Here is a 19,757-nt window from a genome sequence, read left to right as displayed (position 1 = left end):
CTCCCACAGGGCAACTCAAGGCATCCTTTGTTGATTTTGTAGAGAGAGCTGACATGATTTCTACTGCGGGGGGAAAATATGACTTTTTTTTTTTTTTAACATGTTTTGGTGAGTGAAGCTGAGGAATGAATGATTTTCAAGTCCAATCCATGAATAATAATAATATACCTACAGTATGGTGTGACATGATGTTTTAATTATTTCAAGGAAGTATCCACTTGAATAAATATCATAAATACCTGTTTTTTTAAATAATGAACTTTAGAAAAGTTTGTTTTCGCAGCAAGCAAAACTTTTCATCTGTGACGATATAAAGGTTATTTACGTTGTTTAACTTAATTTTAACAGGAGTTACATAAACAAGATATATGAATGCACGTGTTCTGAATACTGATTCTCCCAAATGATCTACTAACTTAAACAATATCACACCTCAGCCAGGAAATGACAAGTCAAGAAAAAAGTCCTTCAACCGGCATCAGTTATCCCACCATGCAAGCTGGCACTCGGCCAGCCGTGCATGAATAGGACAGATGTTCAATTTTCATTTTTTTTACAGGCTTGGATTTAAAATAATAATAATTTCTTCTATGCAAATGCAAATTCAGGAGCTAATGCAGGAAAATACATTTTTCTCTCTTTATTTGCACATTTTATACAATACTTACAGTGCATGTAAAAGAGCCAAAGTCAAACTACAGTTAGGACAACCTGCTGGAGGTGGACCAAGGTTCTACTCAAGTAATTAGTCTCTTCACTTCCTTATTGCCCACAGCATGGTTAAATATACACAGAAGTTAAAAGTCAAGAGCCAAGGGAGAGTCAGAAAGTGGCGACTTATTTACAGTCTGACCTCTCCTAAAGACAACGTGTTTTTTTTTTTTAAGGGTTATGTCCTCACATACATAGGTAGATATTTTTAGAAACACTTTCCCCTTCTCAACTCTCTGCCCACTCCAGTGGCATTAAAAAAAAATAGATCAGGACACATGACATGGCTGTCAGGTGCATGCCAAAGCAACATGAGGCGCTATAACCTCTAACCATACAGCTGTTTTGATCCGTTTGTGGAAAAGAACGAGAACTAGGAATTACAACTACAAAAGGAAGTTTGGTCAAATGTTCCGTAAATACAAATTAAAATATTTGAAATGAGTTGAAGATGTTGTGTTGGTGTATGTGTGTCTCATCACCTCCAGCACCGCAAGCACTCATCACTTTCAAGGTCAGCACACCACCACATGCACATAATGACAAACACCCCACCACCTCCTTGCTTGTTCCGCTTTCTCACCTCCGTAGACCCGAACCCAAAGTGCAGCCCACCTTGCCCGCTTTACCCCCCCCCCCACCCTGCCTCACCTCCGCTCCCCTGCTACTGTGGTCTCCTTTGCCTGTCCTTCCCCGCATGCAGCCTGGCTGAGTGTGATGGATGGGACAACATTACTCTTGTCCTCTCTTGGCCTGGTTTTGCGGTGCCGCATCATCTTTCTTTGTCCATCCATAACTGGGAAGCCATCATTAGGTCTCTGCAGGGCTTTATCAATACATATAGAATGATTACGTCAAAGTTTTTAATTATTTGCACCAGTGTTATAAAGTGTAGCCGTACTGTAAAAGTAGTGTGACACCTGTATGTCAAATATGATGGGGGTTTTTTTTCAGTAAAATTATTTGTCAAAAGTCAAAAGTGACTCTTCTGTTTATGTTTACGTTTGCCCTGCAGAGCTAGTTCGGACATTTTATTGCAGTCTGCTCAATAAAAAGAAAACATCTTGAAAACTGGAAACTTTACATTAGGCATTTTTTATATTGAGAATTTTAAAACAAATTTATACTTGTGCGCTGTTAATTTGAAATAATATCCTGTTTTTACAAAAAGGGATGGAAATTGAAAAGTTTTTATGTCTAATTTGTTGAATAATCTAAAAAGTAATCAACATATTAATTGATTACTGAAATAATCTTTAGTTGCAGCAATATCTTATATTGCCTAATATTGAATGCAATTAATAAAACTAGAAAGAATTTGACGATGCCTGTTTTGCCATTTATGATTCCACCACTTTTACTGATGTTTTTTTTTTTCCCTCCACAGTATCATTCAGTATCAGAAACAGGGTACTTTATACATGTATTATGTCTAAGTTAGATTTGTTCAAATTTTTATTGACAGTCATTTCTTGTCATTAAAATAAATGTTATTGAAATTATGATTTTGAAACCCATATTTTAAGACCTTGTCAAAGACTAACAAAAAAATGATAGGTAGATCTGAAAAATCCACAAGAGAATTGTTGCTTTCATTACCTTCAGTTGAAAAAGAATAAGAAAAGTGAAATTAACAGTCGTCGTCATTGTAAGTTTCATGTGGCTGACTTTGGTTTTCTTCTAAAACAACCCAAAAAAACATTAACGTTTGCTTATTTTGTTATTTAATTTTTTTATTTTGTTTGGGTAATAAATAAATAAATAAAATAGAGTAAAAGTGCACTGGTGTGAAGTGAAGGGATCACATCTTCAAAAAAAAAGTAAATAAAATATGCATCTTCTGTGCTCATTATTGATTTATGGCTCTTGTTAAAAGAAAAGGTGGCGGCTGCCTGCTAACACGTCTGACTTTCAAATCCAGACGACACTGCTGTCAAGTGTTGTGCTCCACATTCTGTCCAATGAGAGGCGGCTGGGAATGAACGCGCGCCAGCGTCAACATCCTATTCGGTGACAGTACACTCCAGAAGTTACTTTGGGTGCATGAGAGCACACAGGAACTCCTCACCTACAGTGCGGCGAATGCCTTTTCTAGCGCTTTGATGCATAGTTCATCAGTGGAAAAGTGCAGTTGGTTCAGCCGCTCTCAGAACAATAACAGCCGTGGAGTAAAATATCGCAGCATGAGATATAACGAGCATTGGGATTTTCTGTGGCAATGTGGAATATTTTTGTTTCTCTGGCAACTATTTAAGAAAAATCGCTTACAAGCATGGTTAAATCACTCAAATGCCTCGGCAACTGTCTACATATGCTTCGGGTACTAAGGGAGTAGAAGCCCGTGGAAGTTTAGCTTGTGGGTTCTTAATTAACTTTTGCCCACCTGTTCTCATTTGTGAGACATTTTTCAAAAAATGACACAGTGGTTTTCCACTTCAACAAAACACCGCTGGAAAACTGAACACCAGGCCCCAATGAAAGCATTAGCGGGTATGAGACGTACAAAAACAGAGGGGCATGAGGGTCTTCTTTAACTCTTTGACTGCCAAAAACGTTAAATAACGTTTAGTAAAATCCTATGGAGGAGTGACAAAGACGTTAAAAGACGTTTGTTTCAAAACAGAGGTGAAACTAACCATTTTCTATTGTTGATTACTGAAAAACGGAATAAGGTAGAAACAAACTTTTTTTTCTGATTAAAGATGAGAGTCCAATCTTTCATTTGGTAGTATGTGTGTTTCCATAGTCCAAACACATAATTTTCTATGGACCTTGAAAGATCAGTCAAAAATGCTTAAATCGGCTGGCACCCACGGCATCCCTTTTCTGAAAACGTCTGGCAGTCAAAGAGTTAAATGCTTTACGGCATGTGGTAGTTGCTTTTTCAAGAAAAGACTAATAAATGCAGCAAGAATATTAGCATCACAAGTAGAAACAGGGGAAGCTAACAGCAAAAAAATTAGCGTCAAAAGTAGCATCATTGCTAAGGCACAGCAACAGGGGAAGCTAACAACATACAGCATGTGTGACCAGGAGTAGTTACTATCATCCATATCATAATTGCTCGGCAACCATGTACTACTACTTGTAGCACCTGATTTTGCTAACAGAAAAACACAAATGAGTTAGTAGTGTGGGTTGAACCGACATTTAAAGCTTGCCGTTGACTCAATGCTATTCTCGTGTCTTCCAGTCGACCAATTTATAGTCAGTGTCAAATCCTGGTCCACTAAGTAAAAACTGTGCCATAGCTTGGCTTTAGCAGCAGGTGCTTCTACACAACCGGCAGGTAAACGAGCTACCCGGGAGTACAAGCTCCCCTGTTGAGTCGAAGCGCTTGTGGCTAAAGCCAAACTGTGGCAGGGTTTTTGCTTTCTTGACCTAGATTAGACACCTCTGTCATCACCAGAATATTTTGCTCAATAAAGAAGTGAAATGACGAGTGCATGGGGAAAAAAAAGCTGAATAAGTGAATAAGAATAGCAGTTAGCGGTACTAGCTTTGGCTATTCCGAGCACTGCTAGGCTACCAAAAAATGAGACTAGTATCACAGTCTCTCACAAAAATGTGAGTCTATCCTCAAATACAATAATAGTTAAAGTGAATAGAAAGTGAAACATTTCAGAGCCTGGCTAATTCTATGCTAGAGAACACAAGTTCGGACTGGCCAGCTAGTTTGAGAGAAATAAGTGCAGCGGTTAAAGGACCCCTATAATGTCTTGGTCTTGGTTGGTGGTGTCTGGCCTACAACACTGAATATAATCAATAAATCAACTTCAACTCGACTTTCATCACATTATAGTTGACTACAAAAGTCTTTAGTTCAACGCATAGTCGAGTCATGTTAAGCAGTTGACTGTTCACTTTGTTCAGTTCAGTATAGAATTGTAATTTTTGGGCCACAGTGGCGTGCATGTCAGATTAGGCTCAACCGTACTGATGTGAATCGATAAGTGGTGCGCTGTGTCCTCTTCAAAGGCAGAAATTACAGCTGGTAGCTTGAGTTACTCCCAAAGTCACCCTTAAATACCTCACAGCCTGCAGTCCCACTGGCAGAGCATAGTTAACACGCAGTCACACTTCAATCTACAGCTGTCACCTTGCAGTACTACAGGGAAGCAATATAAAAAGACGGGAGCAGACTGACATGCTAGAGGCCCCATTAGTGCCCTCCATCAGCCTAAAGAACAGGCAAGAGTGGAGACCCCAAAGCGAGACTTGGTTAAGTGCAGAACGTGCAAGTGGGTTGGTCGTCAACCGTGACGCAGACAGGGGACAGGTACATAGAACCCGACAAGACAGGAAGGCAGGCTTAAAGGCAGTGACGGTTAAACCCAAGACGACAGTGACACACGCCATCAGGAGTCAGTAGCGGACAGTGGAGTAACCACACGCATGCCCACTTACCACCATTGCTAGCATCCACTCAAAGTGCCAGGAAGCCAACATATCTTCAAGGATATGGTTTTTACCACGGCTGTCATCACCGGCCTCTGGTTTTGGGTCCTTGTGGATAGATTACAATCAGATTTGCCTTTTCTACAGTACTCAAAGAAATGAGAGTGGAAAGTTATGGTTGTAGGTTCGAAAACTGTCTTATAATTGAGCAAGGTTAGTTTCATTGCTTTTACTGCAAATACCGGTGCCTTTAGAAGCATCATGAAAATGTAGAAGATTAGTGAAAATCTGAGGTATTATTAAAGTGGCTAAACATTTTCAAACGTACCAGTGCAACGGTAAGTCTCCTAAAATGTGTTTCTTTCATTTTAAACTAATTGACTACTACTAACTGCAACATGTTAAACCAAATGAAAAAAACAACTTAGTTTTGTTCTTCACAAGTCATTTTGATCATGTATTTTCATAATCATTTTTTAATACTGTGCATGTGTATGTGTCCCTGTCCACCCTGTCATTATGTGGTACCTGCACCTTTAAGAAACCCTGTAAACATCAGTGATATTACTACCAGCGTTTTGTCTTTTTTCAATGGAGGTGGATTATAGGGTATAAATACGTATGTTTGTAGATGAATGTTGTCCACTCTGTCATAGTGGAATATCAATTGTTATAAAAACCTCCCAATCAATCCATAAAAACTTTTAACATATTTCAAATACACTTGTTAAACAGTGTGCAGTCAAATTGCTAATTTAATTATGTTGCTGAGTGAAGGTCAACCACATGCTCATTAAATGCTAACATTAGTTATTAAAAAATTTAAAAAATTAAAAAGTCCATCCTGTCATTAACTACTCTGCCATCTTTAAGGAACCTTCTAATGTTTTCAGTGTCATACAAGCATTTTGTCTTTTTCAATGGACTCTATAACTGAAAAAAAAATAAGGTATATTTGTAGATGAATGTTGTCCACGCTGTCATGGTGTCATATATCAATTGATATAAAAACCTCTCAAGCAAAGTTAAATACTTTTTTTTAAATAGTATGCAGTCAACTTGCAAACTGAATCACGTGGTTGAATGAAGGCCAACCACATGTTCATTAAGTGGTCATTTGTGTGTGCGTGTGTGTGTATATATATATATACACACACACACAACTAAACACATGTCCACCCTGTCATTGTCCACACTGTCAGCAAGCTTGCATTTATATATCCCTGTTTTTATGTACAATGTCTTGCAGTTAAAATAAAAATTAAAATAAAATGTGGGAGCTTGACTAACATGCATTTCTAACAGCATAACATCGACTTAATAAAATAAAGAAGTTCACGTGAAAATCTCAACTTTGTGTTGGTGAAATGGGAGGAGCCTGAAAGGCACCTTACAGTGTATCGACCCACTTATACGTCATCACGAGTGGACGCACAAATAATGAACACAAAAAGTTACACGTAAAATGTTGATCTTAGTTAACCAAGTCTGCAAACTAAAAGGAGTAGTTGGCGTATGAAAATGAGAGAAAAAAGACAAAGCCGTGAGTGTGTCTGAGGGGAATCGAGATGGTGAGAGATGATCCATTTCATGTATGTGTGTGACAAAGGGGAGTAGCAAACAAATAAACAATGCCATATAGTTTGCATAGAAAGACAATGCTCCTTCACACCTTTCACCCTCCTCCCCGCCTCCACTGCTTCTTTCTCCATTACCCAAACATGATTAAAATGCAGTTCCAACCAGTGTCTCTGCAGAACGTCAAAGAAAAAAAAAAAAACTCAGATGGGATGGGAAAAACGAAGCGGAAAAGTCAATAGCATCTTTTACAGCGGAGCGCTTTTCATCCTTCACAGGCGCAGAGAAGAAAAGAATGCAGACTCCCATTATGCCGGCAGAGACCCCCTTGATACCTGAGGACAACCCTGCTGCACTGCAAGCTCAATAGCCTCCCAAGAACATTTCAGTCACTTTTTTTTTTTCATAGAAGGGTGATATAATTCCCAGTGCTCTCTTTAGTGCAATTACATGATGCCATGTTGCTGTCTGAACGATCGCGTAGTGCCGCGACTGAGGGCGCAGTGTCGGGTCCTGCAGAAGATAACCCAGCTTCGCCTAACAAACTTTTTTTTATTTAAGAAAATAAAACATACAATCCTCATTTAGCTTTAGCTAATTATGCCATGCTAAAAACAGGTTGATTATTTTTCAAAACTTATCTTTGTAAATGTAGTTTCCCAACCCAGCCCCACTATTGGTCTGTGTGTGATTGGTTGTTTTTCCTCAAGTGTCGTGACTTCTTGTATATCAAATTAGAGACAAGATAGGACTCCCTCGTTACAAGATCACAGCAAAATGATCAGTGGATGCCATCCAATGTCATGACAACAAATCTTAACTCATTTACTGCCATTGACGGCTATTGACGTCAAAAATTCATTTGAACTATTTCTATTAGTTTAAAATTGTTTCCACTTTTGTTAACAGGAGTATGAAAACCTATAAAAAATTATTGTACATTTAGAACAGATATTAAATTTATGATTAATCGTGAGTTAACTATTGAAGTCAAGCGATTAATTACAATTTTTAAAAAAAATGTAATCGCCTGACATGATTTAAAAAAATGAGGAGTGTCAGGCGATTTAAATTTTTAATCGTAATTAATTGCATGACTTCACGAGTTAACTCACGATTAATCACAAATTTTATATATACAATTATAAAAAATTATAGGTTTGCATACTCTTGTTAACAAAAGTGGAAAAAAATGTTAAACTAATAGAAATAGTTAAAATTAATATTTGAGGTCTATAACCGTCAATGGCAGTGAATGAGTTAATTAAATGCAAAGAATCTGAAGTCAATTTCTGTCTACATCTATATGGCGGTTACACAAGCATAGCAAGCAACATTAGCCCCAAAAGTCCATTCCTATTTTCAAGTCATCTTATTTTAAATATGGCAGTGTTTTTTTTTTTTTTTTTTCCCGGAGTCATAAATTCAAACGTCAGATTTTGAAAGTAACTCCACTAAGCATGTTTTTGTTTGCCCTTTTCCTTGATAGACCAGGGAGTCAGTGTGTCTTTTCTGGAACTTTATTTGGGATTCTAATTGCCGATAATGATCCAGGTCACATTGCCACCTGTTGTTTTGACATGCGTTTGAATTCCTTCTCCACCTTTTTTTTTTCTTTAAATATTTATTTTCAAATGGGGCACCCAAAGAGCAGCATATGTTTGTTTTTTTTCTCAATGAAGCCTGTAGGAACGAAGTAGATAAAGACATAGACTGTATATACTGTATACTGTATTTATAGATAAGACAGATTTGATAATAGTCAATGTTACGTAGTTACAGTATTCCACACGGGGCGGGGGGGGGGGGGCTGGGGGGCGACTGATAAAAACACCATATGATTAAAGGGGAACCTAGCAAACAAGCCTGTCAAAGTGATAAAGTGAATTTTACAGTAGAATCACCTGCACATGGTATAAAGTGCATACATTTGACAGTAAGAATAAACATCACAGATTCATTTAGAATTATTACAACTGGTGTATTTCCATTCAACTTTGAGGAGGTGTGGAGCAGAGGCAAAGAATGTAAACCACTGCATTCTGGTGAGGGTTGAGATAAAAGGTGTAGAGAGGAATTTATTTTCACCATTTGAGTCCCCGTGGCATTAACGGAACTGTCCCGCCACCCCCCCCCAGGATCATAAAAGCACCCTCTGTCTGTTCAACATCCTCCATGAACCGGGTACGAGTCTACTAAAACTAACAAACAGATGGACAAACAAACTCTAATGTGACACTCTATAAAAGCTTTTCCACTTGTTTACTTGATAAGAATTCAACCAAGCTGGATTCTACAGAATGAGCGCTATGAATTTTAGTTATCCATGTATAGCACTTGTTTCCAAATGATGGCACGGGGGCCATTTGTGGCCCACTGACCAATTTTAAGCGGCCCGCAGCGTATATTAAAAATTACATTTAATAATAATAAATGTGCTGTGTATACTGTAGAGCTTTTCTAAATTAATTAATGATAATGTTTATGCTTAAAACGGGTTGGTCCATGTTTTGGTTTTTGAGATGTGATTTGGGTGCGGGTCAGTGGAGAGGCGGTCTCGATCACCCCATAATCTTGTAAAATAAGTATTTGCCTTATAGAAAGGTAGCAGTTTTTCCCCAAAAAATAAAATAAAATAATGTTTATTATATTGTAAATTGTACAAGGAGTCCTCGTGCTGTCGCACCTTCTTTTTCATTAATTCAAAGTAATCACACCATTTTAAAGTTATTTAAAGTTGTGTTGTTGCTTGCAGAAACATGAAATATTGTGGGGGGGGGGGGGGGGGTTCATTACTGTACAAAGTTTTTTGATGTAAATATCGACTTTAACGGTGAAATCTGACTTAAATCGAAATTAGGGTTACATCGCCAGCGTAGGAAAGGAACTCGTCCGTAACTTGAGGACTCCCTGTAACAGTTAAAAAAAAATATCCAATCGCATGATTGACTGAATGTCAAAGCTGCCCTCGCATCCTTTGATTTTTCTGTACGCGTATAATATTTTCTACTAAATATTATACGTGCACGCATTTATAGAATTGTGGCAGAATGTTCTATGTATTCGATTACAATGATCAATATTGATCAATATCAATCCTGGACATGAAGGTGGGAAGGCGAAATCTGGATGCATCATGTGGTGTGTGTGTGTGTGTGTGTGTGTGATACGGCAAGATAGACATGGAGAAAGAGACAAGGCGAGCAGTGAGCAGTAAGCCCGTGAGCGGGACATGATTGCAGTGTGTATCTTATCTGTGTCAAGTCCTCCTGAGGCTAGCGGAGCCTAGCTGAGCGGAGCACAGGCGCTTCAGTGACCAGTCAACCGTGTGAGGGTAATCTCCTCTCTCCCTCTCTCTTGCTATCTGTCGTGCTCTCTGTTTCACTTACACACACACACACACACACACACTCTCGAGCACATGAACACAAATGGCCAAACCCGTGCTGTACCTGCAGGTGACAGCGCCTCTCAGGTAGAAACACGACTGCACTCTGTAGGGCCCGCAGACAAATGTTTTGTAGCGACCAGCATCTTTCCTACTCATAAATGGTGCAAAGAAAACAAGAATAATTTGCTGCTGTTGTTGACTGCGGCGAAAAAAGACGCACGGTGTTGTTTTGGATCCTGACCATCCTTTACATTCCAGATGCTGAAGAATTTGTCTCGCCAAAGGGAGTACAAACAGCCTTCAGCTATTGACAAACAACTCTAACATTGGGTGTTATGTCATGCTGTCATTGTTTCCATTATTCATGGTGACAGTGTTAGGAGATATGGATCTTGTTCACAACATTGGCTACGGCGTGTTGTACTTCTGTCTTGGACTACTATCTGAAAAATGAACAACTTTTTAGCGACAATATAACATGCATATTCAAAAACAAGCTAAAAATGTATGTATTATTTAATGTACTAAGGATAAAAACTAACTCAAAGAGCTATCATACAAGTCAACTTTGGTTCAATAGAAGTGAAACAACACACATCAAGGAGGATCTTACAGGATATTCTGTTTGTATAGTGGATATAGAAAGTCTACATACCCATGTTGAAATGATTGGTTTCTGTGACATGAAAAAAAAAAAAAAAGTGGGACCACATAATTTTCAAGGCTTTTTCTGCCAATAATAAGTGGAAATTATTAGATTTTTCTTTCAAGATTTTTTTAAAAGGAAAAATAAAAATTTGTAATTAAAATAATGTGGTTGCAAAAGTGTACACCCCCTCTTGTAAACGGGATGTAGCTGCGTTCAAAATTACCCAATTGCATTCAAATTCAAATATTACCATGCTCCCAAAGACGTATTTATATGTTTTTGTTATGTTTTTCTTATGTTAGAGCATACAGAAGGCTTTGATGCAGCCTCTGAACTGAAGAGAACGGTTGAAGCAATGGTAGTTATTACAAAAACGGCCAGCAGGTGGCAGCAGAGTATACAAGATCAACCAGGGCCACATTGCAAAAAGCTCTTTCCCCCACAGTTTTAAACAGTTTTGTAAATAATGATGAAATTTAGCTATATTCTAATACTAATTGCTGCAAAATGGAAACAGATACAAATATACTTTTTTTTTCCCTAATGAAAAAAGAGACTTTAATCTTTTGTTGGTGGTTCCATGTTGTTATAGTAATAGAACACAATATTCTGTGGGCCTTGCAAAATCTGTCAAAATGTAGTAAAACAGCCGTTGCTTCAGTGACAAGACTGATTAGTGATTGTTTTTTTCGGGGGATTTTTCATATAAATATGTTCTATTTTAAATGTTTTAAGTGTCCCAAAGACATATTTGTACATTTTTGGGAGCAAATGAGTTAATGTTGTATATCAAAACTACTTCCGCGTATTGGTATCAGTGACTACTCAAGAGTTGAGTACTCATATTTGTATTGGTCTGAAAAAAGTGGTATCAAACATCCCTAGATATTGTTTATCTTGGCCTCAAATCCACAAGTCCTGCAATTTGAACAGGTGTGTGTAGACTTTTTATATCCAGTGTACCAGTCTGCTCTGACTATAACAAGTGAGTGTCCTTTATAAATGAGACTCTAGATAGACTCATGTTTCCGCTGCAATCTCTTCAGTCAAAACACATTTGGTGATCCAAGGCAACTAAAAAAAAAAAAGCCTGCAAGGGGTCTTCAGCACAATGAAAAACAGGTGCTCCAATTTTTGGCCATGTAATACCCCATTTAGCCTTTGGGGCAAAGGTTATCCAGCTAATAGCTGCCTTGTGGCGCACATGGCTGGCGTAAACATCTGGCATGAATTGCGCATACTTGCAACATGTGCTTCAAGTTCAATTAAAATGAGACTTTGGCACATTTATCAATCTTTTTTCACTCTCTTCGTTTCACTCTCCCTCGTCCCCGCGCACGTAAAATGGGGCCTCATTTACATCTTTTCCAAAGCCAGTCAAACAGTCTGAAGCTGCGGCCAGTGCACAATGGGAAAGAAAAAAAAGGCCGCTATCGAACGTAAAAGACAAATTTGTTAGGTCTTGAATTTGTCCTGCACTTAACCAGGTGATCGAGTAGAAGCGGGAGGGAGAGACTATTTGTCAGGATGAAGGCAAAAACATGCAGGAGAAGCATCAATCGATGGACGGCGAGCGCGGCGGGGAGAGATGTAGGCGAAGAAAGAGGAAAACACCCCGCCTTTAAACTTCCCTGCAGCTCAAATGAAATGCTAACAGTTGAAGGGAGCAATAGATCAAAATGTATGAAGCCAGAGTTGGTAAATTGTAGCCTTTGCTATCCGGCCATCCCAGCCCCCTGCGAGCACAGTGAGCACACCCGCCCGGCCTGGGAAGGGAATTATCACTTTGGCACCAAAATGGCAGGGAGCTGCTGCTGGACCTCATTTCAATATCAAAGTGCATGATGTATTTCCCAATGTATGATCTGCCGCTTTTCAAATGCTATATATTTGTATTTTTCCCTTGAAAGGGAGAGCGAATGTAGTGACGGTACACAGACAGGAAGAAAATTCTGTGAAGGAAGAAAGATTGAAGGTTGCTTAGTGCGTTTCTTCAATCAGTGCCCGGCACCTTTTCAGTCTTGGAACTTCACAACCGCGGAGGGGATGTAACGTTCGCGTATCCTCGTCAGCCAACTGGCATGCCGGCTGACTGATTGCTGGGACGGCGATTTGACCATCTGCACCTCGTGTGTGTGTCGTTTTTTTTTTTTTACCCTTTTGCTGGCAACTTGAACTTACAACCCCAAATAAGCAGAATATGTGGATGGATGTGGGGATTTTCCAAGTAAATTCAGCATACAGAATATCCTCAGGGCAAAATCATTTCCAGATATCAAATTGCTTGGTCAAAGGGCTTTACAATTACCACTACAAACCTCCTGAGTACGCCCCCCCCACCCCCACCCCCCACCACCAAATAGATTACCAAATCAGACCATGCAAATTACCACATCTTAGCCTACTAACCTTTATATTGCTGGAGTGTGGCTTTAAGGCATCAACTTACAACTCACGTCACAGGATTTGGTCACTCTTGAAATCTTACATTTAGCGGTGCCAAAAATAATCGCTTATTTTAACAACTGATTGATTATATAATTAATCAACATCTATTTTAGTAATCGAGTAAAAGTCCAAATCATCTGGTTTTACCTGCTCACCAGTAATTATTCTTTGTTTTCTGTAGATATTTATGAAAGCAGGCTGATTAATCTTATATGTTTTAATCAAAATATGACATTTGCAGACTATGCTTTTACTTTGGAAAACATTTACCATGCCAGTAACTGAGTATGTTTCTAAAAGATTGGTGAGTACAACAACAAACCGGATGGAGATCGGACGATATTTTGCCTTATATGCCCCAAATCGATCAATGACGTCATTGATTGGCACACATGTTATATTTAATGTTTATCAGTTTTTTTTTTTTTGTTAATTTTTTCCTCCATGCATTTCTTTTGCGCTGTTTTTTTATAACTGTGGGCCGGGCCAGTCCCCCACAAATGGTGGCGGTCGACTGTCGAGTAAATATTAGGGCTGGGTTTAAAAAAAATCGAATAACTGATATTGAATCGATTTTCCTTTTCGAGCCCAATATCGATTCAAAAAACCATAAATCGATTTTTAAAAATATTTATTTTTATTCCCATCAATTCTTTAAGAAAATAGAATTTTAAAGTACAATTTTTGTGTATTCTTGAAATTTACTGTTCAAATGAATTTAAAGTATTTTCTTACATTTATGGAAGATCTGACCTATTGCACTTTAAGACACTACAGAATCTTTTTAGTTTATATTTACAATTATTGAATAAGAATTCTGAAAACATTTTAATATCATCCTTGGTGATGTCAATGTTTGTGTTACACTTAAGTGATTATAACACGTGTTCTGTTCATTAACTAAACTAAATCATTTGACCAGTTGCTACCTCTGCAATATTTAATTTATAATTAAAACTGAATATTTGTGGAGTTTTCATCATGTCCTTGACATTTAAGAAGAGTTGATGTTCCATAATGAATCAATATTGGATTGAACTGAAGTGAATCAAATCGAATCAGGAAAAATTGAAATTGAATCAAACTAAACTCTTGTGAATTAAAATTAGAATTGATACCCAGCCCTAGTAAATATAAGCATTTTTTAAATAAATATATTGGACCATCTTCTGATCCAATTGGTTATTGAATTTTTCAAACTTGTTGATCGCTGATCGGTGATTGGCTGAAAATTCTTCATCGTGGAAAGTCAATTTGATAGTGACAGCCCTACTTTCCATCACATTTCTACTTCCGTATTTTGTCAATTCTTATCACCCCGTGGCATCAAATTGAAACATATCTCCAGCACAACACGATATGTGACAACGCAGCTGCTCCAGCATTTCAATTTCCAATTACCAAGTAGTGTAATCTATCTACTGGCATTTGTTTCAGTAGCTGTTCCTACAGTGTAAACGAGCGGAGGCAGTAAAGCAGCCACCTGTTGTTACCTGATAGTGTCTGGACAAGCCCAGATGCTGTTTTATTGCGACATAAAGGGCCAGTGAATGGACCTAAATAGCCAACTAAGCACTTTATATGGGTGCATGTTCTCAGGAAACAGAGTCGAAGCATGACGCTAGTAATGTAATTCTGCCAACATGTGAAAGGCGGGAGAGGGATAGTAGTGGACCAAACTTGACTGGAGCAGAAAACACCACAGAAGAATAAAAGTTGAGAAATGTACTGTCAAAAAGGTTAAAAGGCTGAACAATGTTCGGATGTGTGTTTGTGCCTCAAGCAAAAGGAGCATTTCTTCCATCTTTCGGGGTTCCCCGACTACACGGCAACCTGAACAAACCCTCAGGCAGCTTGTGTGTGTTTGTGCGTGTGTTTGTGCATGTGTTTGTGTTTATCCCTGATGCGGGATAATTACCCTGTCATCTTTGTCAAAATCCTCATCTTCGTCTTCCATCAGATCCTCCATTGCTTGCTAGTAGAAAAAAAAAACAGACAAACAAAATGAGAGATAAAACATTGACGTTGTAGCAAGAGATAAACATTAGATAGCACGGCAGTTTATGAGTCCAATTAATGCTGATTGGTGATGCTTTTGTCTGGCAACGGTCTTTTAATGATTATGAGGAACAAGTGGATGTGCTAATGTGTTTCAAGCGTTGAAATGAGTTACAGTGAATATTTAATTTGAGAAACATTCTATTGTTGAAATATGTTGACACTTGTGGAAATGCTCTGGTAGCGAATTTCAATGTGCGCAGGATTAACATCTATTCATCCATTTAAATCGCATGGCACAAAAGCATTCACAAGCTTTCAGCAGGATGAGACTGCGGAGCGTTCTTTGGTCTGTTATGACATCAGTGGCCTCCATATCTTTCTGTAAACTCCGCCTCCCCGTTTTGATGTACGATTCGAATGCTCTTTTATGGGCAAAAATATTGGGACACTTACTGGAAGTGACAATAAAGGCAAATATGAAGTTGGGCATCTCTTTTCAGCTAAAAGAGAGGCAAGAACGAAGGGAAGGCTTTGCCAGTTGCCACCAAGTTAATTTTAAGTAAGGTTAAATAAATGTTTATTTCTAATAGTGTGCATCGCTTCAATAAAGAATTTGATATGCTCCTCGATACATGGGCTACGATACGATTCAGTGGGATTCCGATTTGATACTACAATAAATCATATATTAGGGGTGCGCCGATAATTCAATATGTATTTTGTTTTTTTAAGGTTGAACGATCTGATTCTGTTTGATACAATGCATAATTCCATATGACAGAATAAAGGCTTGCAGGACAAAATAAGAACCACAAATGCAGGGCCTAAATACTGGGCCATAGCAACTGACAACATCATCATCATCACAAATGAGCAAATACAGGACCATAACAACACATTGACCCGGTGACCCCACCTAAAATACAGTCATAACACTCACATTCATCAATCATCAATCAAACTGTATTTTTGTCATAACCCTTTTTATTTCCAAGCATTATTAACTCATTCACTCCCAGCCATCTTCACTGCAGCAACCCCCTTCGCTCCCGGCCGTTTTACTGGATTTTGACTGATTTTGAAAGGCCCACAGAATATCGTGTTCTATTGGTATGAAAACATGGAAAGATTAGAGTCTGTTTCCGTTTTGCAGCAATTAGCATTAGAATAAGGATAAGTTTCATCATTATTCACACATCTGTTTAAAACAGTGGGGGAAACAGCTTTTTGCAACATGGCCCTGGTTGATTTCTTATACTCTACTGCCATCTGCTGGCCGTTTTTGTAATACCATTGCCTCAAGCGTTCTCTTCAGTTCAGAGGTTGCAGCAAAGCCTTCTGTATGCTCTTGCATTAAAAAACATAAAAAATGTATGAATATGTTTTTGGGATCATGGCAATATTTAAAATAGAACATATTGATAAGTTGTTGGGAGCAAATGAATTAATATACAATCTAATCATACTTTTGTCAGCTTCAAGTCATTTCAGTGCCCACTGTAAGTTACCAACAATTAAGCATATAGTCACTGTCAGGCAGAAACCTCCTACGTCACATACCAGTGCGAATAATAAATAACTGAACAATCCAAAGTGTTGAAACATGCAACACAAAATCATGTGTTCGACAATGCAATGTGAATGGTTCATCAAATGTTTTTTGTTGCCCTGAAAAGTGATGTTTTGAATTGTTTTTGAATGTCAGCAATATGTGTGGATGCTCTTCAGTAAGGCCGCATACAACGAAAACAACAGAGGCCCCAGAATTGAACCCTGTGCAACACCATACGACAGTGGGGGCGGTGCCGGACTCAGAGCAACCAAGGCAAAAAAAAAAAAAATGTTATGTCAGCCAAACAGGATCTAAACCACTGGAGAGAACCACCATTATTGCCCACCTGGGGCTGCAAACGAGCATGTGTATGTAACCCTTCTCATTACAAGTAAACTAACAAATATATACCAAATCATCTCCTTGATGCATGTATGCATGAATCACCGCTCCATTTGTTCTCCACCCCTGCTGTCAATCATTCATCAATCATGCATCCAAAATGCAAGCTTTGCCCCCAATTTAGTAAACAAACAAGCACATGAGCTACCACCCCCTCGAACCTCATTGTTGTGCTGCATTCAGCGCTGGAAAACCCATCAAACCTTTTGACTGGCCTCATCGCCCCCACATCCCCCTGAACAAGCGCATACACCAGCTTGGAGACATCCAAAAATCACGACTTAAAGGCACAATAGCTTTTGTCCTTTTTGTTTTTCGTTGAAGTAAGTGAGCAAACTATGTGGCAGCTGACATAAGCCTCTTATGTAAATGCAGCTTCCCACACAAACAAAGAGGAGTTCAGAACAGCGGCGGGTAGAGTCAATAGTGCGCCGTGTACTTGTGTGTGCGTGCTCTATCAATAACTCCCAGTCAGCGGGGCAAGTGAGCCGTGTGTATGAATGGCGCTCCTTATTGAAACTGTATAGCGGCGGGTAATTCCCGCTTCACAGAGATGTCGTCACCCCCTCGACAAATGAGCACGGAATAAATTCACTCCTATGTTATATAAGTACCAGAGAGGGGGAAAGTCTCGTTCTCAGCCGCGGCAAAATTTGTCGAAGAGTTATTGTAATATGAAAGACTTCCGGCTGCTCAAACAAATGAGCTATAACTGTTTATAAAGTCATCACGGTTCCACCCAAATCCTTTCATCCGTGCCAAAATACAAACATAATGGATTCTTCCGCACAGAGGCTTTAGAGGGGCACGCCTGGCACACACTCCAAACTTTAAACAAAGGGAATGAGCATGAGCGAGCCGGAGAAGCATGACCTAGAGAGACAGAGGGAATGATAGAGTCGTTTGTCTCCTCCTGCTCTCGCTCTGCCATCGCCTCTGGTTACACACAGTTTCCCTGCGACGAGACGTTGTAAAATTAATAAATAAAAAGGCAGCGAACATGTCATCTGCCCTGAAGATTGCCACGGCTAAACGCGCACGCTCAAGCTACTGTCTCACTAAAGGGGGGGGGGATATAAATTACCGCCGGATTCCAAACATCTTTCTCTCTATTCGCTTCACTCTGCTCTTCTAAGGCCTGTGTGCTATATGATATGATTTGGCTGTTTATCCCTCTATTATCATGTTGTTTGAATTACTATCATTACAAAGCCGTCGACGGGATCGCAGCGAGCTAACATTGCTTGCAGAGCCGCTCCGGTGAATTCAATATAGACAGAGGTGCAGATTAACATATTCAAACCAATTCAAATAATACAGGGATGATGCAGGATGCGCTCGCAGATTACACTGTGCGCCGTAAATTCATATAAACACGGTGATAATACAGAGTATATACAAAGTATAAGCAAGCACAATGACATTGAAAGCCCTATTTTCAAAGACAGGTTCAACGTGAGCTTGGCTTAAAATCAGGCGCATCTTCATTTTTGTGCCAGGGCAAGTCTAGTTGAGCGTGTTTCTGAATTTGGTGGGCCGCGCAACACAGATTCCGAGTTACGCGGATGTGTGCGATTGCATGTCTTTGTATTTTAGCCATAAATTTGACAACGGCGTGGGACAATGCCTTTGAATTATTGACTACATTTACATGCAATAAAAGAACACTTTCAAAACCCAACTATTGCCAATAAAGGTTAAAGGTTAAAGGACGACTGATTGTCACGGCCATCTAAGTAGGGAGAAATTCGTTCTCCGCATTTGACACATCCACTGAGGCAGCGGTGAGCAGCAGCAGTGGCTCGTACTCGGGGATCATTTGGTGATCAATAGTCGGGTTTGGAAAGGCCATGTAAACACGTAAAAAACAGGATAAGACCACTGAGTTACTTCTGTTCAAACCAGAATATTTTGTCAGATTAACGGGTATTGGGATACTGACCGGAATTTGGTCTAAACTACTTGTATGTGCAGCGGCCATCTTGCGTTGCCACTCGCTAGTGATGGGAAAATGAAGCTTCATGAACTACTTTCTTTTTTTTTATTTTTTTTTTTACTCCTCTAGATGATGCTCTTGGTTTAAAGATGTAAACTAGCACACTATTAAAATTGTGATTCACTCAAGGGAGTTCTTCACATTATCAATCTAGAACTTCACTCGGCAAAATCCGTTCAGGAAAGGAGGGACTTGCTTGTTCAAGTTGATTGGACGATGCAGCATCTTTGCTGTTTGTTTTGACCAACGGATGAAAATGTCGTCTTCGGTCTCGTCTTGGGGGGGGGGGGGGAAGAAAACATAAACATCTTTGCCAGATAAAAATGCACGTTCAACATTCAACAAGGAAACGGCGAGTGGTTCTGCGAGAACAGAATTACTTGCAGTGTCCACCCGCTATTGCCGCTTCTGAGTTTCGCCCCGCCCGAAACAAACGCCTGATTGGTCCGACCTACAAAAAGGTCGGATGCAAACGTATCAGCGGGAGCGGTACAAGATGTATTCTTCGTAGTATTTGTGAACAAATACCGCGAGAATTCAGCTTGCTGTCAAGGTTACTAGCCTTTATCTTTATAACAAGATCAACATCTAGAGGTGTAAAGAAAAAAATAGCGCAAGTGATTCATGAAGC

At 39.2% G+C, this 19,757-nt stretch overlaps 1 protein-coding gene across 8 annotated transcripts in view; it reads right to left on the bottom strand.

Moving 5' to 3' along the window:
* The window catches only part of mctp1a (multiple C2 domains, transmembrane 1a), a 119,355-nt gene that overhangs the window by 16,768 nt on the left and 82,830 nt on the right, over positions 1-19,757 (bottom strand). For 4 of the 8 annotated variants that reach the window (XM_077560874.1, XM_077560875.1, XM_077560873.1 and 1 more), the window contains 2 exons: positions 15,094-15,150; positions 5,119-5,217 (listed from right to left, as the gene is read on the bottom strand). In XM_077560874.1, the coding sequence (XP_077417000.1) occupies positions 5,119-5,217; positions 15,094-15,150 (156 nt within the window). The remainder of the gene's footprint in view (positions 1-5,118; positions 5,218-15,093; positions 15,151-19,757) is intronic. The other 4 variants (XR_013293393.1, XM_077560876.1, XM_077560878.1 and 1 more) reach the window with 1 other exon arrangement.

This window comes from Vanacampus margaritifer, chromosome 3, assembly GCF_051991255.1.
Source record: "Vanacampus margaritifer isolate UIUO_Vmar chromosome 3, RoL_Vmar_1.0, whole genome shotgun sequence".
Classification (NCBI taxonomy): Eukaryota; Metazoa; Chordata; class Actinopteri; order Syngnathiformes; family Syngnathidae; genus Vanacampus; species Vanacampus margaritifer.
The sequence above is the reverse complement of the archived record's forward strand: the minus strand, read 5'-3'. Positions and strand labels throughout refer to the sequence as shown.